The sequence below is a fragment of the Ictalurus punctatus genome, chromosome 1 (genome assembly GCF_001660625.3).
Source record: "Ictalurus punctatus breed USDA103 chromosome 1, Coco_2.0, whole genome shotgun sequence".
Classification (NCBI taxonomy): Eukaryota; Metazoa; Chordata; class Actinopteri; order Siluriformes; family Ictaluridae; genus Ictalurus; species Ictalurus punctatus.
In genome coordinates, this window is record NC_030416.2 from 3,016,368 (window position 1) to 3,040,193 (window position 23,826).

Genomic DNA, 23,826 nt, shown 5'->3' on the forward strand with positions numbered 1-23,826 from the left:
GTGAATATTGAGAAAATAAGAAAAATATTTCTAAGCTAGAAAGTGTGTTTAGTGTCAGGAGAGATGGACAGATTGAGAGAAATATGGTGGGATGAAGAATGAAAAAATATGCTAGCTATATTTGCTATATATAACAACAAGAATCTAGCTATATTTGCAGGAAGTGATGATTCGGATGAAGAATCAGAGGAAAGAGTGATCATAAAGGAGAAAACTGTGTGCACAGTCATGAATAACTGAGTTCTTTAAGGACTGTTTTTAAACTTTGAGGCACACCAAGCATAAGATTGTGTGTGTTTCTCCTTAGCCGTTCACTAGAACAGTCTCCAGTCACGTGACTTGCATTTTGAATCAGGCTTAGAAGCAAAAGGAGTCGAGTGACTCGCTGCGATTCGATTGATTTGAATCTTTTTTTTTTAATCGGTGTTTTGAGCCTGATCTTCCTACTTAAAAGCCGAATCTGCAAAACAGAAGACCGACATTACACATAAACAGTTATCATAGCTTATATTAATAGCGCTTTATATATATATAAATAAGAATATTTGTTCTTATTGAAACGTTGAACTTTGTACACGTTTCCCCGCCCCTGCTGTAAACACTGCATTCTTCAGAGTCTCGGGTGCACTCTTACGGACAACACAAGGTACGTAAATGTGTAAAAAAAAAATAAAAAAAAAAATAAAAAAAGTGCTTTAATGATCTTAAGTCGAACTTTAAAAGGGTTATTTAAACCACTAAGCATTTTATCCGCAGATGTCCAGCTCCAGGAAAGTGATTGAACTGTTTTACGACGTGGTTTCGCCTTATTCCTGGTTGGCATTTGAGGTTAGTCCCAAAGTCCAACCTTTTTCTGCTGCCTATAACAGCAACAACAACAACAACAACAGATGAGCCAATCAACACGTGAATCTGGAATGATTAAGAGCTGCGCAGGTGTTCTGAATTTACACCTGCTGCTGGAAGCCCCGCCCCCTCCCCATCTCATGGCACTAATCTCTTGCCTCGTGAGATGTTTCGTTTTTGTTCGACCAAAAGAAAAGCTAAAAGGATGAAACATGCATACAACAAAGTGTCAAATCTAATACTTTACAAAGAATTTTAATGGTAATCATAATTAGAAGGTGATTTAAAACGCGGTTCAGGAGAGGTCAGCGCATAGTCGATGAAACTGGATGGATTATATTGTATATACAGGGTTTTATGGTAACCATCAAGTGCTCACGTTGAAAATAAAACAATGGGTGCTATTGGCTCCAGAATCCACCATTATGATAATCTTTGTAGAATAATAAATAGTTATCTATTTTTCGTCCAAGGAACCACGGAATATGGTCTCTGAACTTCCTAGCACTTTCACCCTCGTTAAGAACAACACAAAGGATATGAATACATACATTCTATACAAATTGTAAATGAGTACTGAAACTCTATTTCTAATAACTAGCTGGCATGATAAGAAAATTTTATTAATTTAAATGGAATAAAAATGTGAGAAAATTTGATAAACACCAAAACCTACATTTTAATCATCAGATTCAGGCATCCAAGATAGGTTCATTATTTGGACACCATTTTTGTTGGGTTAATGTTTTTTCTTCCTTTCGCTGTGTTCAGGTGCTCTGTCGGTACAGAAATGTCTGGAACATCGAGCTCAAATTTCACCCCGCCTTTTTGGGCGGAGTCATGCAGGGGTCAGGTAAGTAACAAAAGCTAACAAAACGTAGCACACCATTAAATCCATGCTTTCCAGTGCATGCTTAGTTTCAACCTCAGACACTCCACCCATGGGATACGGAGAATCTGATTCTTTTATGCACCTTTCTGGCCACAAGCGTCAGAATATTTACTTACTCTATGCTTTGGGTCGTGCTGCATAATCCAGCTGCACTTGAGTTTCAACTTACAGACTGAAGACCAGACATTTTCCTTTAGGATTTTCTGGTAGAGAGCAGAATTCATGTTTCCCTCAATTATTACAAGTTGCCCAGGTCCTGAAGCAGCAAAGCATCACCACACTATCACACTCCCACCACCATGCTTGACTGTAGGTATGATGATCTTTTTGTGGAGTTGTGTGTTTAGTTTACATCAGATTTAATGGGACCCCTGTATTCCAAACAGTTCCACTTTTGACTCCTCAATCCACAGAACATTGACCCAAAAGGTTTGAGGATCATCAAGGTGTGTTTTGACAAAATTCAGACAAGCCTTAATGTTCTTGTGGGTTAGCAATGGTTTTCACATCGCCACTCTTCCATGGATGCCATTTTTGCCCAGTGTCTTTCTGATAGTGGAGTCATGAACAGTGACCTTTACTGATGCAAGAGAGACCTGTAGGTCCTTTGTTGTTGTCCTTGGCTCTTTTCTGACTTGCTGGATGAGTCGTTGCTGTGCTCTTGGAGGAATTTTGGATGGTCGGCCACTTCTGGGAAGGTTCACTACTGTGCAGAGTTTTTCCATTTGGAGATAATGGCTCTCACTGTGGTTCTTTGGAGTCCAGAGCCTTTGAAATAGCTTTGTAACCATTCCCAGACATGTATTTCAATCACCTTCTTCCTCATCATTTCTGGAATTTCTTTCAACTTTGGCATTGTGTGTTACTGAGTAAGACCTTTTAACCAAATTCATACTGCTGAGAAAGTTCTATGCAAGTGTTGATGTGATTGAACATTGTTTGCAGTAATCAGGCCTGGTTGCGTCTAGTCCAGCTGAACCCCATTATGAATGTAGTTTCATAAATTTGGGGAATTTGTTTTTTTGCTTCAATAAATAACTATCATTTAACAATTGTATTTTGTGTTTACTCAGGTTGCCTTTGTTTTATCTTCGATTTTATTTTAATTTATGAAACAATTTAGTATATGATATACACAAACACAGAAGAAATCAGGATGGGGAAAATACTTTTTAACATCTCCTACCTCTAGAGTGAAACCCGTCAGCTTTTCTATAACAAAGTCATGCTTTCGGGAAGTTTCTCTCAGCAGCAGGTACCAGTATTGACAGTAAGTAATGGTTAAATGCAGTTTCTCAGGTTGTAAAGAAAGCACGCGTAGCGCAATTTATAGATTAAATCATGAGCTAGTTAACAGGGCAAGTAAAAGCTCCTGTGTGTGTGTGTGTGTGTGTGTGTGTGTGTGTGTGTGTGTGTGTGTGTGTGTGTGTGTGTATACGTGTTCATTCAGGTAACAGGCCGCCTGCGATGGTGCCGAATAAAGGTGAGTACCTGGTGAAGGACCTGACACGGCTGGCGTCTTACATGAACGTGCCTCTGTGTCAACCGTCCAACACGTTCGAGGTCATGTTTGAGAAAGGTATTTTTTAAAAACGTCCACGTTTAAATAATTAATAATCACTACATGGCTTCTCCTTTATCTATGCTTACATTCATGTATGCTTGCAGCCTGTTCTATTCACAAATCTATTCACAAAATATCGGGACATTTACACAACAAATGTGTTCATCGACACTAATTTCCCAAGCTAATTTGTGAAAATTTGTCATTTTATTAGTGATTTCAAAGAAAGTGATCCAGAACAAAACCATAAATTAAACTAAATAAGAATTAGCCATTCAGTTAAAAGTAATGGCACCCTATATGATTAGGAGGTGTTAGTATGCATCTATGGTCGTCGTCATGCTGCCGATTGAGCTGCATTAATGGACAAGTTAGCATACGATGGGTCCAAGGATTCATTTGAGCCAGTTGTTTGGATTTGTCACTTTTACTACACCATATCTAATTTGAATGAACTTGAGAAAAATCTTTTTTGTGAGCTTTGCCTTTTATGGAGTTTTGTAGGCATAGCTAAATGTAAATATCCTGTGCTATGAACCCGCTTCGTAACTTTATGCCTGATGTAACAGGTACGCTTTCAGTGTTTCAGTCTGTATTGGATGCTAGACCTGCCCATTATCTAAGATGCTCAGCTACGCACTAATGATAAAATAAACAATTAATCTCATGTTAAATAGCTAGCCAAGTTTGATAGCTAGCTCTCTACTTTTGGAGACCGATTTTTGGAAAAATACAACTTGTTGACAAAGAAATACTTACAAGTCAAGATGTTCCTATAAGCACGCAATTGTACACTTCTCTCTCTCTCTCAGGTTCTCTTGCTGCTATGCGCTTTATAACTGCAGTAGTGGAAAACGCTAAAGATGGCGATCGCCTGGTGGAGAACGTTTCTAGAGAAGTGTGGAAGCGGATCTGGAGCACGGATCAGGATATCTGTGAGCCATCTTCCCTCTCAGAGGTAATACTTACAGTTCAGAATGTATTGCGTCAGTGTGCTGATACAAAAATATTCTGTTTGAAATTCTGTTATTTATCTCAACCCCAGAAATAATAGCAATAACAATTTACTCTATGTTGTGCAGGCAGGACTGAAGGCCGGTTTGTCCTCCAGCGAAGTGGAAGAATTAATCAGACAGGCCAAATCTCAGCCAGTCAAAGACAAGCTGAAACAAACTACACAGGAAGCGCTCGACTACAAGGCAAGCATCAGATCATCCCTCTTACCGATCATATTTCACTAGGATTCGATGTCTCATTTTCTATCCGCAGGCGTTCGGATTTCCTCTCATAATCTGTCACGTCGACGGAAAACCTGAGGTGTTCTTTGGCTCGGACAGGTTCGAGCTCATGGCTTACTGCATCGGTAAATCAGGTTTGCGTTCATATTCAGGTATATTATCGTATGCTAACTTTTAAATAATCAGCCGTGTTTCATTTTGTCATTTAGGAGAGAAGTGGCTCGGTCCTCAACCTGACAAGCTCACATCATATCTGTAACTACACCCTGTTTAAGCACAATTTCAATAAAGTGTGTACATACTCCTTGTGTGTGTGTGTGTGTGTGTGTGTGTGTGTGTGTGTGTTGAATGAGATCAATGTTGCTGGACTAGAAAGTCAGGTTTGTTTCGTGTCAGGTGAGAAAGATGGTGGGATGAAAGAAAGAATGAAATGTATGCAAACGACAAGAAGCTATTCATAGGAAGTGATGGTTCAGCTGAAGTAGAGGAATGATGACTGAGTATAAATGAGAAAAAGACTGAGAAATGAATACGGATAGAGTTCTTGAAAGTAAACGCCTGTGTTCTTTAAGAACAACATGAACAAGTGCTATGTTGACTGGTCTTCTTTTATTCTGCCTCATCAGGTAAGACAAACGTTCACAGTTTAGATATTTTTTTTTCCATGATCCATTTAGAAAAGCAGAAACTAACAACGTGAATCAATTGTTAGATTTACTAAAGCTGGAATGAATTAAATTGACACCAAAAACAACAATTTTAAAGAGTTAAAAAAAAATAAACGTTAATTATGTGAAACACTGTGCAGACTGATGTATTTAAAAATATGTGTACAACACTGTAAAACTCATTAATATAAACTGCTATACTGTAGTGCAATAATATTCATCAGGATTGTACCAACGTACTGTGGGGGGGGCGCTGTTGTTACTGAGGATCCATCTTTCTGGAGAGTAAATTGGTTCACACCATTGTTATGTGAACTGGGAGGAGCAAACCAGTAGAAATCCAGGTTGTACCATGTTTCAACGGTGCAGGTTTAACTGGATTGTCCTATTGGTGGTGGATTAGGGCTATACCATCATTTTGGGTTTACTGAGGAAGTAAACAAAAGGTCTGAGGTCAAATGTGTCCTTATTGGCTGTAAAGATTTTCAGAAAATGGTATAGTTGATGGCTTCGCCATATCCCGCCTCCTGAAGGTAATGCTGAATGTTGATTGGCTGAGATGCCCGGAGAACCGTTTTGTCGTTGCCGGTCTTCTCTCCTGATTGAAGTTTGTGTCTGAGCTCGGCCATTGAGAAGCGATCTTGTTCCTTCCAGTGGCAGCAGCCTTTAATGATGCTGTGGCTGGAAAAGAAAACAAACATAATTAGTTTTTTTCCCCCCCATCAGTACAGAGATAGAGCGAAGAGATATGGAAAGAGAAACAGACAATACAGAGAAAGGGACAAAGCACAAAATAAAGAAAAAGAGCAAGAGGTACAGTAGAAAAGGAGAGAGAGAGTGTGTATTTGTGTGAGTAATATACAGTGAGTTGGAGCAGCCATGTGGTTTCTTCAGTGATTTTCCTCTCTGGAGAAACTGCAGCAGCTCTTTAACAGGAACCTCAGCAAACGGGACCTCACCTAGCGGAGAACCACACATCAGACATAAGATCGGACAGAGTGACAGAGAAAGAGAACCGAGGGAACTACACAAGTGACAATCGTCACTTACCGAGAGTCACCATCTCGTACAGCAGCAGGCCAAACGACCACCTTCATCGATCAAAACAGAAAAACCTCAGCATTCTTTCTTTCTTTCTTTTCATAGCTAGCTATGTTACTCAGCTGTTTGCTACAAATGCTTGCTAACAGGTCATTAGCTAGCTAACGATTAGCTAGATGTTTGCCTATTAGCAATTTGCAACCAAACATTGTCTCTATTAACATGTCCAGGTGTTAATCTTAACACACTTTGTCACATAAATGAAATAGATATAAATAACGTACACATCACTCTTTTGGCTCGCCTCTCTGTTAGCCAGGATTTCTGGTGCCTGCCATTTTTTCTGTCCGGGACCGGTTTTGTAATTTAAGCTGGACGTATTCCTGGTGTATACGTCATTGAGACCCCACAGCTTAGCAGTTAGCATCTGGGTAATTAATACGCTGCGGGCTTTGATGTTTCCGTGAATCAGATCTTTGGAGTGCAGGAAGTCCTGTTCAGAAGGAGAAATCCAAGAGAAAACAGTAGTTAGTTATCTAGCTGAAGATGAACACTAACGTTCTGTGAATTAGCATGTATTCTAAGATCAAACAGTCATCACTGGCTAGACAACAGAAAAGATAATTGCTAAACATCTAATTGCAACACAACACAAAAAATGTTTTGTTTCATAACTTTTCATAAAAATTTCATAACTTCTGTAGCCTATTTTGTAGCTACCTAGCAGCCTGCTAACTAACAGGCTAATCAGCTGTATTTGTATGCTGATGTGTGAGGAAATACATGAACCAGTGCATGGAGATAAAGCCTTCAGCATGAACATGAACATTTCTCACCAAAGCGGAGGCCACTTGCGAGGCCATAGTGAAGATCTGCCTCTCAGTCATCGCACCAGAGTCAGGTCCTGCCTGTCAATAATAATAATAATAGTAAAAGTAATCTCTCTGTGGGAGTTTACATCTGACTTTCTCTCTTCCTCACCTGTCTGTCTCTCTGTGTGAGTATATAATATGCTTCCTCACCTGTCTGTGTCTCTGTGTGAGGGTATAGTACACTTCCTCACCTGTCTGTGTCTCTGTGTGAGTGTATAGTACACTTCCTCACCTGTCTGTGTCTCGGTTTGAGTGTATAAAATGCTTTCACTCCTGTCTGTCTGTCTCTGTGTGAGTGTATAGTACACTTCCTTACCTGTCTGTGTCTCTGTTTGAGTGTATAGTACACTTCCTCACCTGTCTGTCTGTCTCTATGTAAGTGTATAGTATGCTTCCTCACCTGTCTGTCTCTCTGCGTGAGTGTATAGTACGCTTCCTCACCTGTCTGTCTCTCTGCGTGAGTGTATAGTACACTTCCTCACCTGTCTGTCTCTCTGCGTGAGTGTATAGTTCGCTTCCTCACCTGTCTGTCTCTCTGCGTGAGTGTATAGGACGCTTCCTCACCTGTCTGTCTCTCTGCGTGAGTGTATAGTACACTTCCTCACCTGTCTGTCTCTCTGCGTGAGTGTATAGTTCGCTTCCTCACCTGTCTGTCTCTCTGCGTGAGTGTATAGTACACTTCCTCACCTGTCTGTCTCTCTGCGTGAGTGTATAATACACTTCCTCACCTGTCTGTCTCTCTGCGTGAGTGTATAGTTCGCTTCCTCACCTGTCTGCATTTCCACAGGTAGCTGAGCAGATCCTGGTTCTCGAGTTCCTCCATGACCATGATAAGCGGTGCTCGGAGTGAAACGACGCCAATCAGCTCAGGCAGGAACGGGTGAGGACCCAACTGAGACAGGAAGGATGCAAAGCCGAGGAAGGACTGGCATTCAGTCTCACTCGCTGAGTCTGACAGACAGAGAGCAGGAACGAATAGACGGGTATAAGAAAAGTTGATGCATTCAAAAATTCTGATGTTGTATAAAAGTTGGGACAGACAGACAGACATATCAAGTGCGTCTACAGCCATTAATTTTGTCACTGGGTGCAAGGCAGGAATACACCTTAGTAACTTCCCTGCTCTTTTTTCCAATCTTTTTGTCCAGTTTTGTTGAGCCTGTGCTGTGTTGTGCATTCTGAGATGCTTTTCTGCTTAGCACTGTTGTACAGAGTGGTTAATAACGTTGCCGTAGTCTTCCTGTCAGCTTCAACCCGTCTGGGCGTTCTCCTCTGACCTCTCTCATCAGCAAGTTGTTTCTGCCTACAGAACTGGGTGTTTTTTGTTTTTCGCACCACTCTGTAGAACTTGTATGTCAAAATCTCTGCTATCAATCAATCAATCAATCAAACAAGAAGGACCCTGATTGTGTGTCAGGTTCAGGGAGCATCTCGGAGAACATAACAGAATGTTTTTATGATGCAGCAAAGGTGCTGTGACAGACAGGCAGGAGAGGTGGTTACAGAATAAACGGCACACTCACCTGTGAGCACATGCAGCACGACATTGCGGTTCTCCATGCGTGCTCTGTAGAGCGACACCCTGCTGTCCGACTTCAGTGCGTACGAACCCTGCAGTGACGTCACCAGTTTGAACTTCTCCGGCAGGCGCTGGCGCGGGGCATCACGTGCGCTCAGCAACGCAGCATTACCGAAGGCGGGATTTTCGATACCGTGTTCACGTCCGCCGCCACGAACTGATGACGCAAACGTGGAGTAAGTCGGGGAGAAATTCAGCGCTATACTCTCTCCTTCTAGAGCATTCAGACCCGGGGGAGCTGCAAGGAGACAGACAGGCAGATTGTTTACAGACAGATTGATAGTTTTAGGGTTTTCTTGATGTTATTATGCGTGTCTCTCACCATCGATCCCGTTGAGGATTCTGGTGGGGCCACGGCTCGCCCGGAACGTGTTTCTAGGACGCACTTTGTGCGCTTTTTCAGGACAAAAGCGCAGCAGCAGCAGGATTGCGAGTATCACGACAAAACTGAGCAACAGCAGCACAGGAACGATGATCACTTCCTGCTCGTACATACGGATCTCTGCAGAAACACACAGACACACAGGAATAATTATTTAATCAATATGCATCAATGAATAATAGCTATTCTTATTCTTCTTCTTCTTATTATTATTATTAACAACTCACCACACAGTGTGTCTTCTGGTTGACACAGTGTGTATTCCTGAGAGCTAGTTGTAGATGCCATTCTACATAAAAACAACACTTAACATTTAATCACTCAAACACACACACACACACACACACACACACACACACACACACACACACACACACCTGTTTGCATTTGTGTACATTTGGGCTTGTGACTGTTATCAGGTGGTTAAGCAAACACAACACAGCTAAATGACACAGGTAAGCAGATCAGTTCTTGTGCTCTCTCTCTCTCTCTCTCTCTCTCTCTCTCTCTCTCTCTCTCACACACACACACACACACACACACACACACACACACAGATACACACATTCAACTTTACACCATGAAAGAGAGCCTGGATACCACAGCGGCGATGATACAGGGAACGTTTCGAGCTACCAGTTTCAATTACAGTTAAAACTTTTTTTCATTTACAGTATTCCACATATATTGTAGAATTTGTAAACATTTATTAAAGAACCACAGAGGGTACTTTTAAAAAGTTCCGTTCCATTTAATGTTGTGAAACATCAATGAAGCAAGTTAGCTCCTGTTACCACATATCATTATTGTTTATCACTTACGATATATCATTATCACGTATGATATACAGTGGGGGAAATAAGTACTGGACGCGTCAACATTGTTTTCAGTAAATATATTTCCTATGAGGATATTCACATGAAATTTTCCCCAGACATCAGTATTAACTCAAGAAATCTGGAAATATAAAGAATTCACAACATTAAAGTCCATAAATTCAAGTTATGTGTAATAAAGTGGAATGACACTGGTAGCAATACGAATTAATTGTTAGCCACAAAGTTAAAGCAGCAGACACAATGCAGACCTCTGTGAATTGTTGTGTAGGTTTTATTGTTGGCCGAATGATCCCTTTAATCAAATGTCAACGACACCAGTGCAACACAATCAAGAGTGTTTAGGGTCACAACAACAGACACACCCTGAACTAAAGCCTCAAATTACAACATTACTGCACTAAGGGTGTGTGTGTGTGTGTGTGTGTGTGTTTCACCATAATGCTCTTACTTCTGAGTGTCTCAACATTATATTTACATAGTGTGTCTTATTTGAATAACTAATATATTGTCTACAAATGAGGTCAATCATAACACACACACACACACACACACACACACACACACACACACACACACATACACACACACGGAACAAGTCCGGGTTTTCCTGTAGGCTGATGTTTCATGACAGCACCAAACCTGTCTGTCTGCATTTTTCATTACCGAAGAAACACATTAACATACACACATGCACAGTGGTAAAAAACACCAATCCTGACTTTTCAAATACACTCAAATCACCAAACAGAATATATATATATATATATATATATATATATATATATATATATATATGTGTGTGTGTGTGTGTGTGTGTGTGTGTGTGTGTGTGTGTGAGAGAGAGAGAGATGTGTTTCTTCAGTGCCTGGATTTTTCCACCTGTAACATCATGACAAACAGATAGAAGATGAGCCAGAGTAACTTACCTCTTGTGTGTGTGTGTGTGTGTGTGTGTGTGTGTGTGTGTGAGAGAGAGAGAGAGAGAGAGATGTTGTCAGCTTCCCTTGTTCGGCATTGTTTCTTGTGGACTTCTCTGTCGCTCTGTTGTCCACTTTCTGTTTCTTCAATACTCTCACACTCGTTTTGTCACTCTACCACGCCCTGTTCCTCCCTCTCTCGCTCTGCCTCGCCGTGCAAGTCCCTCCATCTCTCTCTCTTACTGTATATATATTTCTACCTTTCTCTCCCTCTCTCTCACTCACTGTAGATATAGCTCTCTACCTTTCTCTCTCTCTTACTCACTATACGTATATCTTTCTACCTTTCGCTCTCTCTCTCTTACTGTAGATATATCTCTCTACCTTTCTCTCTCTTGCTCGCTGTCTTACTGTATATCTGTCTCTGTCACTGTACGTACATCTTTCTACCTTTCTCACTCTCTCTGTCACTGTACGTATATCTTTCTACCTTTCTCTCTCTCTCTCACTGTATATCTCTCTCTACCTTTCTCTCTCTCACTCTCTATACGTATATCTTTCTACCTTTCTCTCTCTTACTGTATATACATATCTACCCTTCTCTCTCTCTCACTCACTCTACGTATATCTTTCTACCTTTCTCTCTCTCTTACTGTATATCTCTGTCTTTCTCTCTCTCACTCACTATACATATATCTTTCTCTCTCTCTCTCACTCACTGTATGTATATCTCCCTACCTTTCTCTCTGTCTTACTCACTATACGTATATCTTTCTGCCTTTCTCTCTCTTACTATATATATATATATATATATATATATATATATATATATATATATATATATATATATATATATATACCTTTCTCTCTCTCTTACTCACTGTACGTATATCTTTCTATCTTTCTCTCTCTTATTGTATATATATCTACCTTTCTCTCTCACTCACTATACGTATATCTTTCTACCTTTCTTTCTCTCTCTCTTACTAACTGTACATATATCTTTCTACCTCTCTCTCTCTCTCTGTCACTGTATGTATATCTTTCTACCTTTCTCTCTCTCTCTCTTGTACTGTATATATATATATATATATATATATATATATATATATATATATATATACCTTTCTCTCTCTTACTCACTCTACATATATCTTTCTACCGTTCTCTCTCTCTCAATCACTATACGTATATCTTTCTACCTTTCTCTCTCTCTTACTAACTGTACATATATCTTTCTACCTCTCTCTCTCTCTCTGTCACTGTATGTATATCTTTATACCTTTCTCTCTCTCTTGTACTATATATATCTCTCTACCTTTCTCTCTCTCTTACTCACTCTACATATATCTTTCTACCGTTCTCTCTCTCTCAATCACCATATGTATATCTTTATACCTTTCTCTCTCACTCACTATACGTATATCTTTATACCTTTCTCTCTCTCTCTCTCTCTCTCTCTCTCTCTCTCTCTCACACACACACACACACTGTATCGCTCTCTCTCATATTGTTTATAAAAAGTTTCCATTCTCAGACTCGTGCCATGTAGGCACTAAACTAGATTTTCTGCATGTCCCATTCAGATTATTAAGATTACTTGCATAGCTCATACCTCTGAGGTTAAATGCTGGGTTTACCTTCCCATGCCCTTTAAACTGAGACTGCATTTGTTTGCAAACTTTACTGAGCTAGTAGATGGCCTTTTTTGGAAGATGGGAGAACATGCTGGAAAAAAACTCCTCCGAATAGTGCTTAATAGTTCGCTTAATTTTGCATTCATTTCTGCGAATTCGAAATCCTTGAGGGACTGCTCCATCAACCAGGCCTTTATGTTAGAGTGTCTAGACAGAAGGCACTAATGATTAGAAGGCACTGGTCTGATGAGACAAAAATGTAACTCTATGGATTGAACATTAAGCACTACAACAAAAAGCAAAACAGATATTGACTATGTTTACATGGACGGCAGTAATCTAATTATTGACCTTACTCTGAATAAGACAATATTGTGATTAAGGTGTTTACATGAGTCGCTTTTAGAATATTCCCTTCATGTTCCCGTTTTATAGGTTATAGAACATAGTTCGATTAATGGCACACGTCATTACGTCACAGCGCCACGCCGTCCGACGTTCCCTCCAGAATTTCAGCTATCAACATACAGTTGGTCTTCGTTATGGTACCGTATACAGTTTTGGGTGTTTTTATTTTACATTTTTACGAATGCTTCAAGTGCGGTTAATTATTTGTTGTGCTGTACGTGCAAATAGACGACTGCTTGAAACTGTGTGCTGTGTCCCAAACCGCGTACTTACTGTCTATATAGTAACTGAGATACATGGATTTCGCCTACTATAGGCCTATAGTAGGTAAGTACGCAGTTTCGGATACAGCTGTGCTCCCTTGTTTGCCGTAAAGCGGTTGAGCGCTGTTGTGTGTGTACGTGTCCTGTCACACAATCCGGTGAAAACTCCCACACTACGTTAATAGTGTGATTAATGTCTGTAATACACGTCGATAATGCGACTAAAACAGGAATACTCCACACGTCTTAATTCCATTTGTGTTTACTTCGAGTATGACTTACTCGGATTAAGGCATTAAGGTAATTAAAAATTGATGTTTACTTGGTAGTTTCTTAATCAGAGTATCGGCTTAATCTGGTTAATATTGGATTATTGTTGTCCATGTAAACATACTAATTGCTCATTAAGCAGTAAAGCATGGGGAAGCATGGTGGCGGTGGCTTCGTGAAGAGAACTGTGTAGTCAAGACAACATAGAGTGGCTTCAGGACAAGTCTCTTGACCCAGCCAAAGCACAGCCTTGAACCCCTTGGGAATCTCTGTGGAGAGACCTGAAGCTGGCGGATTATAGTCACTCCACCCATCCAATCTGACTGAGTTTGAGACGATCTACCAGGGAGAATGGACGAGATTCCTTAAATCCAGTTGTGCAAAACACAGCATTTTGCCAACAATTACAACGTTTAATTTATTAATCAATAACGCAAACTTGTATCCAGTTTTTTTACATTTAATATTATGCAATATAACCTCGCAGCTTGTCATGTTCCCGAGAAACTGGAAAACACAAAATGCTGACGCTGGAGACTCCTTCCATAAATGCTACATGAACTTCTAACTACATGCACTTCCTTACAGAAAACTTCAGTATATCAAAACAGTAGACTTTATTATTAGGTTTAGAGTATTATGGAGCGTCCATCATTCAAGTCCCTGTGTTAGTTGTTACTATAAAAAGGATAATGTATTTAGGATATGAAATAACAGGCAACAAATTTATATGAACGCATACACATTTTTGTGTTGTTATTTCAGAAACATTCCAGAATGAAATGTAGAAAATGTGAAAATGTAAATCAGTACAGTGATCAGCCAGTAGGGGGCGTGGCGCATATGCGCGCGCACACACAGAAAAACAATCCTGCAGCACTTCAGCCTGTCACAGTTTCACGCATGCGCACTGTTAATGTTGAAAACGCCGAATAGTAATCGCCGGATTTTTAAAGCGTTCACTGTAAAAGCGTCCTGGTGTTGCTAATTATCGCGTAACATCCGCATCACACACCATTTCATTTTCATTTGAACTACAGACGGATATTTTCTCATCTATAATCGGGCTGCAGAACATTTCAGCTGTGTGAAGCGAACAACGAAAGCGTTTGAGAAAATTTTCAAAATAAAAGTCCATTTAACATAATTTTCCTCCCCTTTTTGTTAACAGCGTTTCAATTAAAGGGCAAAAACAAAACAAAACATGAATTGTGTATGATATAGTAGCGTGTAAGTTTGCAAACAAAACAAACAAATGATAATATTTATGGTAAATATGTAAGCACATAATTAAATAAATACATGAACAAAAAAACACGTATTTCTGATAGATAGATAGATAGATAAATAAATAAATAAGCAAATAAATAATCCAATAAAAAAATATGTTTCTGGTAAGTAAATAAATAAAGAAATAAGTGATATTTCTGGTCAATCAATCAATAAACGAGTGTTTATATTTCTGGTAAATCAGTACAGAAGTAAATAAATAAACAAAAAAATAAGTCTGTGAAACACACGCACACACCCCAATCAGCCATAACATTAAAACCATCTGTCTAATATTGTGTACGTCCCCCTTCTTTGTGCTTCCAAAACAACTCTGACCCTTTGAGCCATGGACTCCACACCACCTCTGAAGGTGTGCTGTGTGGTCTGGCACCAAGACGTTAGAGCAGTTCCTTTAAGTCCTGTAAGTTGCAAGGTGGGATCTCCATGGATCGGACTCATTTGTCCAGCATGTCTCAGAGATACTCAATCGGATTTAGATCTGGGGAAATTGGAGGCCGTGTCAACACCTTGTCATGTTCCTCAAACCGTTCCTGAACAATTTTTGCAGTGTGTTAGGGTGCATTATCCTGTTGAATGATCCCATTCAGCCATAATGGTATGCCCCTTCGTGAAGGGGTGTACTTGGTCTGTAACAATGTTTAGGTAGGTGGTACGTGTCAAAATAACATCCACATGAACACCAGGACCTAAAGTTTCCAAGCAGAACATTGCCCAGAGCATCACACTGCTTCTGCTGGTTCACATCCAAACACAAACAAGCCTTCCGGACCGGAAAGGAGCAGTTTTCCAAACGGGTTTTCTCAGCGACTTTACTAAGACTACGGCTTACCCAGTTGCATTTGATCGTGTTCTACATATCTTCCAGATTATTTATACAATCAAGGAATATAAAAGTTAAAAAAAAAATAAAAAAAAAACAGTTATTGCACCTTTAACAGCTAGGACTTTTATATTTTTTTATGTCGTGTTACTTAGAGTTGCCTGGTTCCTCCTGTGTTCATCCGTTTAGCTGGAGGCTGGGGCCTGGTTTTGGACCATATTTGCATTTCCAGATCTTTTTGTTCCTGTTATTTGACATCGTTTGCTACAAACAGCAGGATCTGAGAGATCTACAGCGTCTTCAGTACAGCCGGCGTCGTTTATATTGCTACACTGTTAGCCGAGAGAGCTAATATTAGCTGTATCTTGGTGAATGTTTTGGGCTTCCTTTGTCGCACTGACGTTCGTTCTTCCCTCCAGGTGAACTCGTTTAACGAAAAAGAAAAAAAAGAAAAAACAAAACCCACCCCAAAAACAAACACCAAACAAACTATTTCATTTGACCCTGTCGTTTTCTTCTTCTTCTTCGTTTCCTTTGGCTTGCGAATCACCGTGCGTTGAAATCGGCTTTTGTTTTTGTTTGTTTTTTTTTTCCCTCACCCCGTGCGAGGATGCTAACTAGCTAGCTCGAGCTGTTTGTTTATTGTATTTAATGACAACAGTTATAAATGTTCACACACACCGAGGCGTTGTGGCACTTCGGGTTTTTATCATTTCCTTTATAGCGTCGATTATCGAGATAAAATCAGCTGCTGTCGATTAATCGCGCCGCCTGAGCCGCAGCGAGCCAGTTGTTTTTATCCGGCTGCAGCGTCCAAGCTACAACGCGAATCCATTCACGCAAAACTCGAACGAATTTACGCAAATTCTCCAACTCCGCACGAGATGTTCCGCTTCCTGGACGACGTGGATGACAATCCGTACATCATGTGAGTGACTTCTAAAAGCTGGTTGTTGTTTTTTTTCTCCTTCCATCTTCTCTTTATTTAGGTCTTGTGTATTACATTTATATAAAAAAGGGGAAAAACCCAAATTTGTTTGTACATTGTTTGCAGGAGCGTTTACACAAGAAATGTTCGTTTCCTGCGATCACTGCTGAGTTACGTTTACACGCAAGGAGACACACTAACGTAAATCCCAATTAATCGGCTGTTCATCGTATTCTTGATGACGAGTTGCTGCGATTTTTATTTTATAAAATGGAAAAAAAAAAGTGTCATTTTTTTTGGGAACCAATCATCGGGTCTCGGGTTATAAATTGTTTGCGCTAGTGTTGGTGACGTTGCTGCAATTTTTATTTTTAACCAATCAACGAGCCTCATTTATCAAAACAGATACGAGTGACTTGATCCGTAAATTGTTTGCGCTAGCGTTTACACAAGAAACGTTTGTATCCTATGATAGCTGCTGAGTTTGTGTAAATTTACGCATAATTAACTTTCAAATAATCAGCTATTAATCGAATAATTGGTGACTGGTTGCTGCAAATTGTTTTCGAACCAATCATCGGGCCTCATTTATCAAACCAGATACGAACAAATTGATTCGTAAATTGTATGCACTAGTGTTTATACAAGTAACGTTTGTATCCTAGATAGCTGCTGAGTTTGTATAAATATGCGCAAGTCACTCTCGATTAATCGGTTATTAATCGAATAATTGGTGACTGGTTACTGCGATTTTAATTAATTAGTTGATTGTATATATTTTTTTTAACCAATCATTGGTCCTCATATATCAAACCAAATACGAACAAATTTATTCGTAAATTGTTTCAGGAGCATTTACACAAACTTTTTCTTGTATCCTACGATAGCTGCTCGAGAAATCTCGATTAATGTTAAGTTGAAGAGTCAAAGTTAAGTCGAAATAAAAATAATTATGTTGAAATAATGATGTAGCTTTGCAACTTTTTTTATAGCTAGTATAGCTAACCTGTAGCTATACTCTATAGCTAACCTGTAGCTATACTCTATTACAAATTCATAGGCTCTTTAGGAAACGTCAAATCAGTTGGAGATTATTGAAGATAATTATCCTATATTCGATATTATGTGACTATAAATTCAAGTGTTGGTTTATCTCGTTTTCTCAGGGACCCGTTTGCAGCACACCGTCGGCAGATGAGGAGTGTGTTCGGGTCGTTCGGGTTCGACCCGTTTCCTCTGACTCCTCAGATCCAGTCGGCCCGAACTCCCACCATGCAAGTACAGGTAAACACGCGCTTCCCCAAATCTTAAACACTCTCAATCTTCAGGCTTTTGTATATGTTGTTCTACATCTTGCGTTATCTGTTTATTAATCTGTCCGTCTGTCTCTGTAGCCTCAGGCTGGTGCTTTGGCCCCTTTCGGTATGATGGGAATGGTAAGATAACATTATTCCACTTTTTGCACCTTTTTTTTTGTCACTTAAAATATAAGAGTTGTTTGCATAGTTTGTTTATGACGAACGACCGAAACGACGACGAGGGTGTCTGTGGTGTTTAGGGTTGTGTCGATAGACGATGAAATTGGGGATGTTGCCTTTGACGATATATCAAGACAATATTGGGCTTGTGTTCCCACTGTTAACAAAACCATGCTATGTGCAGAACTTCTGTGTGTACATGGGGACTTATGCGATATATCTTTGGAAAACTAAGATTCTTGTGATTCGATTCATCCACAACGTTTCAAGATACAATCACAACAGCAGCTACAATCAACATCTTTGTCAGACCACCAACTCACCTAAGAAGCCTCCTAGTAGTCCACTGATCGATAAAATCCTGACAGAAACAGTCTTGTTGTATTGGCAAAGGTTCAAATGTTCCAATCAAGTAAAAATATTTACTCTAAAACACATTATTACATCAGTAAATACCCACGGACTGTTACTGTTTCACGTGTTCTCCGTAATAACTTTAATTCACGTCTAAACATTACCGATGTCTTGATATCAAAATGGCCGCCGCAGTCTGACCTTTCGATTGACACCTCATTTGAGCCAATAGGCGCGTCCTTGTCCTGTCCAAAGCTTTCAAAAGTAAACTAGAATCCACGTTGAACTGAAGTGCCTTCCCCTTTTCCTTCGTGAAAAGCTCGAGTCTATTGCAACCGATCGTGTGGCTGACTGGCGCTTCGTATAGCCGACGAAATCCTGAAAAATATGACGCGCCGCTTTAGTGGGAAGTTTCAACACTTCAACTTAAAAGGCCGTGCGTAAAGCTGGCTAAGCAGTGCTAAGTGTTTTGTGCGTTCGTCCGTACGTAAAAGTGTAGTTTTGTGACTGTGACTAACTTTTGGAAGGTGAATTATGTCGAAATGGACGAGGAAAACAAAAATACTCGCTCCGATATGTGCTGGAAGAATGCACTTGGCGTGAAAGCGACGAGTCTGAGGATGACGTTTCGGAAGTAAATAGTGATGAATCATATATTGTTTCTGGAGGGAGGAGACATTACTCTCGACATGTAAGTATTTTATTATAATAATATAATAAAATATGATAAAAACTGTGTATATATATGTAAAATACATGAGTAAGTAAATGAGCAAATGATAACTATTGCTCCGCACTGCCCCCGCGCGCGATAATATCGTGTATCAGCAATCTCGCAGGCTGACGATAGGACGATCGGACTATGGAGAAGATGGCTCAACATTAGTGGAGTTTGCAGTAGAGATAAATGTGTATGATGTCATAAATTGTGATCAAAGTTTAGGCGGTAATCATGATGTGAAAATGTAAAACTGGTACATGGGTAGGTATGTGTGTTTAGAGTTGTGATGATGTTGGTGTGTGCTGCAGGGAGGAGGATTCATAGATATGTTCGGGATGATGAACGGCATGATGGAGAACATGGTGAGCCACATCACATTCGTTACATGCCTGTAATAGCGAGAGTGTTTTTATTATTTTATAAACGAGGTATTTTTATCTGTTCTTTCGAGTAGTTTGTGTTTAGGTGAAATGGTTAATCCAGTTGCTGTAGGCTATTTTGTGTGTGTGTGTGTGTGTGTGTGTGTGTGCGCGCGCGCGCATGTGCGCCCATCAAAATGTCTCCATGTTTGGACCTGCTTGTGTGCGAGTGTGTTCGTTGTTGTGTGTTTGCATGGTATTTGTTAATGTGTGTGTCTCCTTTAGGAGAGGTTCTCTGGTTCTCCAGCCTGTCAATCGTTCTCCTCCTCCACCGTGATCTCGTACAGCAGCGACTCCGCAGCTCCGAAAGTGTTCCAGCAAACCAGAGAAATCAGAACAGCACCTGGAGGGGTGAGACAGAGACACACACACACACACACATACACACACATGTGAAAAATGACATTATGAGGACACACACCTGGTTTATGTGGACTCCATTTTTCCATGATCCTGTGCGCGCGCACACACACACACACCGCAGCAGCAGCTCTGAAAAATTAGAAATGACTGGATTTCACACACACACACCCCCCCACAGACATTCTTGTAATTATGAGGACACTGCTTTACAGGAAGGTTTTCCTGATGTGGGATGTGATCCCACATCACAGTATCGCTTGGAGGGGTCTCTCTCTCACACACACACGCACACACGCGTACATTCTTGTAATCAAGATATTATGAGGATACAACACTGCTTTACAGGAAATCTTTTTTCCAATGATCCCACACACACACACACACACACACACACACACACACACACACACTCTCTCTCTCCTACTACAGTGGCTAGAAATTAGAATATCACCTGGAGGGGGGGTCTCTTTCACTCACACACACACACTTGTAATCATCACACTATGAAGACACACACCTGCTTTATGGGAACTCCGTTATCCCATGAGCCTACACACACATGCTCCTACACTCTTAGAAATTAAAACATCACCTGGAGTGGTCTCTCTCTCTCTCTCTCTCTCTCTCTCTCTCTCACACTCACACACACACATACGCACACACACACTCTCGTAATCATTATGTATATGAGGACACAAACCTGTTATATGTGGACTCCAATTTCCCATAATATCTCACACACACACTCCTCTTGCAGTGTCTCTGAGAAATTAGAACATCACCTGGAGGGGTGAAACACAGACCCACACACCCACCCTTCTTGTGATACCTTAATTTAATTAGCATTAAATATTAACATTTGAATATTTCTATTTTCACTGTGTGTGCATGTGTAGATCAGAGAGACACGTCAGTCATTGCGTGACAGTGAGAGTGGAATGGAGCGGATGTCCATCGGCCACCATATTGGAGATCGAGCTCACGTGATGGAACGTTCCAGAAACGCACACACTGGAGATCAGGAGCACCGACAAGACTTCATCAACCTGGAAGAAAGTGAGTGCAGCACAGCTTTAACGTGCAGTTCTGACATGTGCAGTGTATCCGCTACAACCTGTCAAAGTCTGTTTTTCATACTAATGTCGTAGATTAAAGAAGACTGTTGAATGTAAGGTCCTAGCTTTCGATCTGAGAGCCTGCTGACAAAGACAGTGGTTTTTCCGGTTTGTCCAGGTCCATAGTGTCCGTAACTGTGTCCCGGATTAGTTGACGTGATATTTCTTTAAATCACATCACGTGACCCACTTGTGTAGGACGGTCGTTAAGTGTAACTAAAAGAGCTATCTGTTTAGATAACGTTCTTACTACGATATCGTAGACTTTCAGGTTCTGTCTCAAAGGCTAGAATTCAGTCCCTCCAGGATGTCAGGATTTTGCGATCTCAGAAATGCGCGCAAAATCAAGCAACCTCCACAATATTCGTTGGAGCGTGCAATTTTTCACGTGCGTTGAACGTGAGTACAGCTAAGAGGTCCCATTTACCAACTGTGAAAGACCACGCAAAACAATTTCGCGTAATTGAAGTGGTTTTTCCGGGGGGAAAAAAGCACAAAAAGACTCCCAAGTTTTTTAAAAAGCCACTGCCGAACCGAGCATTTTTGGCCGCGACAATCACAAAACAATTCTACAAAATCCTTAAGGTTATTGTTCGACCATCTTAAACATTTTTTCCTGGAATGTCATTCTGCAGTTTCTAGTGTACCTGCTCATACGTTATTTATTTACCCTGTCTATTTTCTGTCTCTTTTTGTCTCAGGTGAAGCTGAAGCCTTTGATGAAGAGTTTAGGAGGGGGGTAGGGCGCTACATGAGCCCTAACGCTCGTGGCCTGGATTACGGACGGAGCCGAAGGACAGCGGCCGGACAACTGGCCTTAACCGCACCACCGAACTCCAGCGCCTCTTCCTCCCCTCGACCCCCCCACCGCCCCCGCTATGACTGGTGAGGGCTAAATCAAACTGCCAAACTGGTTGTTTATGTATGTATGCATGTATTTATTTATGTTTAGGTAGTTCGATGGCCTTCCCCTGTGTGTAACTCCAACTAGCTATATTCAGTATCTTCGTTTATACGTCATTTATTCCGAATTCTCAATTCTGCATGGTTGATTTCATTTTCTATAACAGCAGCTCAGATGGTCGTTCCGGCTGCAATGCAAATCCCAGGTTTACGTTAAAGTTTTCGTCCTGGTACGTCATAACAATGCACATGAGGACTTTGAAAGTAGGTTTTATTAAATAACATGCGATCATTGACATGGCAAAACTTTTTAAAAGATTTTTGGAAGGAGTCTCCACTGTCAGTGCTTCGTAATAGTCATTGGTTTCTCCATAACAGGACAAGTAAGCTAATATATAAATTAGCTGATTCAGCATAACATTATTTTATTAAGCTATTAGTGTGTGTGTGTATGTAGGTGTGTGTGTGTGTGTGTGTGTGTGTATGTGTGTGTGTGTGTGTGTGTGTGTGTGTGTGTGTGTGTGTGTGTATTGTAATACAGATTCAATCAGGATTCATTTGAATAATGGCATTGGTTAATTTGGTGTGTGTGTGTGTGTGTGTGCATACAGGTGAAGGAACCAAGCAGAAGAGCCTCATGATCTACCTGATGATGTGAACGAGATTGTTTAGGAAACCCTGGTTCTGTGTCCTGGCGTGAAGTGTGTGTGTGTGTTTGTGTGTGTGTGTGTGTGTGAGCGCGCATACGCGTATGTAAAATGTTACCCTGCAGGACTGACACTGTACAGAATAAATAGCTGGGTCCAAAAATCCGAGTGCACTACTGTCCGCTATATAGGCCACATCACAAAAAGTCTCACCATCCCTGTGGACGTTTCCCAAACCATACACCTTAGTCACTACGTGTAGGTCGTGGTGCATTATGGAATACAATGTCTGGACTCTACTCTATTGTAGGGCGGTGTGTGTGTGTGTGTGTGTGTGTGTGTGTGTGTGTGTGTGTGTGTGTGCTACATATGCTTTGACAGAATAGTGGATTCCAAAGATAGTAAAAAAAAAAAAAAGAAAAAAAAAGTTGTGATTTAGGACATACAGTGAGTGTTAATAGTAGTATCAAAACTGCATTCATGTTTGCTTGGTAGTGCACTCTGACATTTTGGACACTATGTAGCCTCATCGCACACATACAAACACACAAACACACACACACACACACACACACACACACACACACACACACTTAAACATTCAAAGTCCATTCCTATGCTTCCAACTCTTAAATATTAAAATGTGTAATTATATACTGCTACACACTAGGCATGTGCCGATATTAAAATTTCTTATAACTAAAATAGTTTTGTTGCAGTTAACAATAAAAAAAAAAAAAAAAAAAAAAAAAAAAATACTGTTGATTCCTCTCACGCCTTCCCTGATAAGGACACACACCACATGCTCCAAAAATAAGGAGTCCCTGTGAGCGAGACGTGCAGGACGACCACGCGCCTCCTCCGGACTGGAACGCCGACGGCGTTTTGTGTCAGCGGTTCTGAATATTGCCGCGTATCATATTCTTAATCATCGGCACATGCCTACTACACACACACTGTACAGTTCATTAATGTCTGTGTTGTTGACGCTATGCTAATCTGTGATTTGAGCTGTACACTGTTGGCTAGTTAAACTTATTAATAAATAAATTAAAGTCGTCTTTGGCCCCTGTCTTGTTTTTAACTGTACAGTGTGTGTATATGTATGTATGTATGTATGTATGTATGTATGTATATACATACACCAGTTACTTTATTTGGAACACTAGTAATACTCTGTAGGACCCCTTAGTTCTTCATGGTATGAATTCTACAAGGTGTTGGAAACATTCCTTTGAGATTTTGGTCCATGTCGACAGGATGGTGTGATGTAATTGGTGCAGATTTGGAAGTTATGCGTTCACATCTCAAACGTGCTCTACTGGATTCAGATCTGGTGATCAAGGGGGCCGACTGAACCCCTTGCCAT

The 23,826-nt window shown here is 40.5% G+C and overlaps 3 protein-coding genes across 4 annotated transcripts; 2 read left to right on the forward strand and 1 right to left on the reverse strand.

The window, feature by feature from the left end:
- Window positions 1-18: 18 nt before the first annotated feature.
- LOC124629198 (glutathione S-transferase kappa 1) lies at window positions 19-4,844 on the forward strand. Of its 2 annotated transcripts, none has more exons than XM_047162071.2 (8): window positions 19-646; window positions 757-828; window positions 1,618-1,699; window positions 3,189-3,317; window positions 4,115-4,260; window positions 4,385-4,501; window positions 4,572-4,665; window positions 4,750-4,844. In XM_047162071.2, exons 2-8 carry the CDS (start codon window positions 757-759, stop codon window positions 4,797-4,799), a joined length of 690 nt encoding a protein of 229 aa, XP_047018027.1. In that variant the 5' UTR covers window positions 19-646; the 3' UTR covers window positions 4,800-4,844. The 2 variants fall into 2 exon arrangements, with proteins under 2 accessions (XP_047018027.1, XP_047018052.1); XM_047162096.2 differs by having other exon boundaries at window positions 139-646; window positions 3,189-3,221.
- Window positions 4,845-5,130: 286 nt separating this feature from the next.
- styk1b (serine/threonine/tyrosine kinase 1b) lies at window positions 5,131-10,998 on the reverse strand. The gene is made up of 10 exons (XM_017465741.3): window positions 10,848-10,998; window positions 9,310-9,371; window positions 9,023-9,202; window positions 8,645-8,938; window positions 7,891-8,072; window positions 7,086-7,157; window positions 6,534-6,742; window positions 6,259-6,299; window positions 6,071-6,167; window positions 5,131-5,889 (listed from the first exon to the last, which is right to left on the reverse strand). The coding sequence occupies exons 2-10, from the start codon at window positions 9,368-9,370 to the stop codon at window positions 5,694-5,696; spliced, it is 1,332 nt and encodes a 443-aa protein (XP_017321230.1). The 5' UTR covers window position 9,371; window positions 10,848-10,998; the 3' UTR covers window positions 5,131-5,693.
- Window positions 10,999-15,682: 4,684 nt separating this feature from the next.
- mlf2 (myeloid leukemia factor 2) lies at window positions 15,683-23,516 on the forward strand. The gene is made up of 8 exons (XM_017465753.3): window positions 15,683-16,457; window positions 17,624-17,741; window positions 17,852-17,893; window positions 19,319-19,372; window positions 19,655-19,780; window positions 20,689-20,848; window positions 21,609-21,792; window positions 22,422-23,516. Exons 1-8 carry the CDS (start codon window positions 16,414-16,416, stop codon window positions 22,423-22,425), a joined length of 732 nt encoding a protein of 243 aa, XP_017321242.1. The 5' UTR covers window positions 15,683-16,413; the 3' UTR covers window positions 22,426-23,516.
- The last annotated feature ends 310 nt before the right edge of the window (window positions 23,517-23,826 follow it).

What these genes read in the sequence shown, in the direction of transcription:
- LOC124629198 (XM_047162071.2), top strand. Translation starts at nt 757, where the DNA reads ATGTCCAGCTCCAGGAAAGTGATTGAACTGTTTTACGACGTGGTTTCG. An exon ending in CGGAGTCATGCAGGGGTCAG is followed by an intron (nt 1,700 to 3,188) that starts GTAAGTAACAAA and finishes GTGTTCATTCAG; the next exon opens with GTAACAGGCCGCCTGCGATG. An exon ending in AGGAAGCGCTCGACTACAAG is followed by an intron (nt 4,502 to 4,571) that starts GCAAGCATCAGA and finishes TTCTATCCGCAG; the next exon opens with GCGTTCGGATTTCCTCTCAT.
- styk1b (XM_017465741.3), bottom strand. Translation starts at nt 9,370, where the DNA reads ATGGCATCTACAACTAGCTCTCAGGAATACACACTGTGTCAACCAGAA. An exon ending in ACCTGTGGAAATGCAGACAG is followed by an intron (nt 7,158 to 7,890) that starts GTGAGGAAGCGA and finishes TATTATTGACAG; the next exon opens with GCAGGACCTGACTCTGGTGC. An exon ending in GCGAGCCAAAAGAGTGATGT is followed by an intron (nt 6,300 to 6,533) that starts GTACGTTATTTA and finishes TGATCGATGAAG; the next exon opens with GTGGTCGTTTGGCCTGCTGC.
- mlf2 (XM_017465753.3), top strand. Translation starts at nt 16,414, where the DNA reads ATGTTCCGCTTCCTGGACGACGTGGATGACAATCCGTACATCAT. An exon ending in GATGACAATCCGTACATCAT is followed by an intron (nt 16,458 to 17,623) that starts GTGAGTGACTTC and finishes TCGTTTTCTCAG; the next exon opens with GGACCCGTTTGCAGCACACC. An exon ending in CTCCCACCATGCAAGTACAG is followed by an intron (nt 17,742 to 17,851) that starts GTAAACACGCGC and finishes CTGTCTCTGTAG; the next exon opens with CCTCAGGCTGGTGCTTTGGC.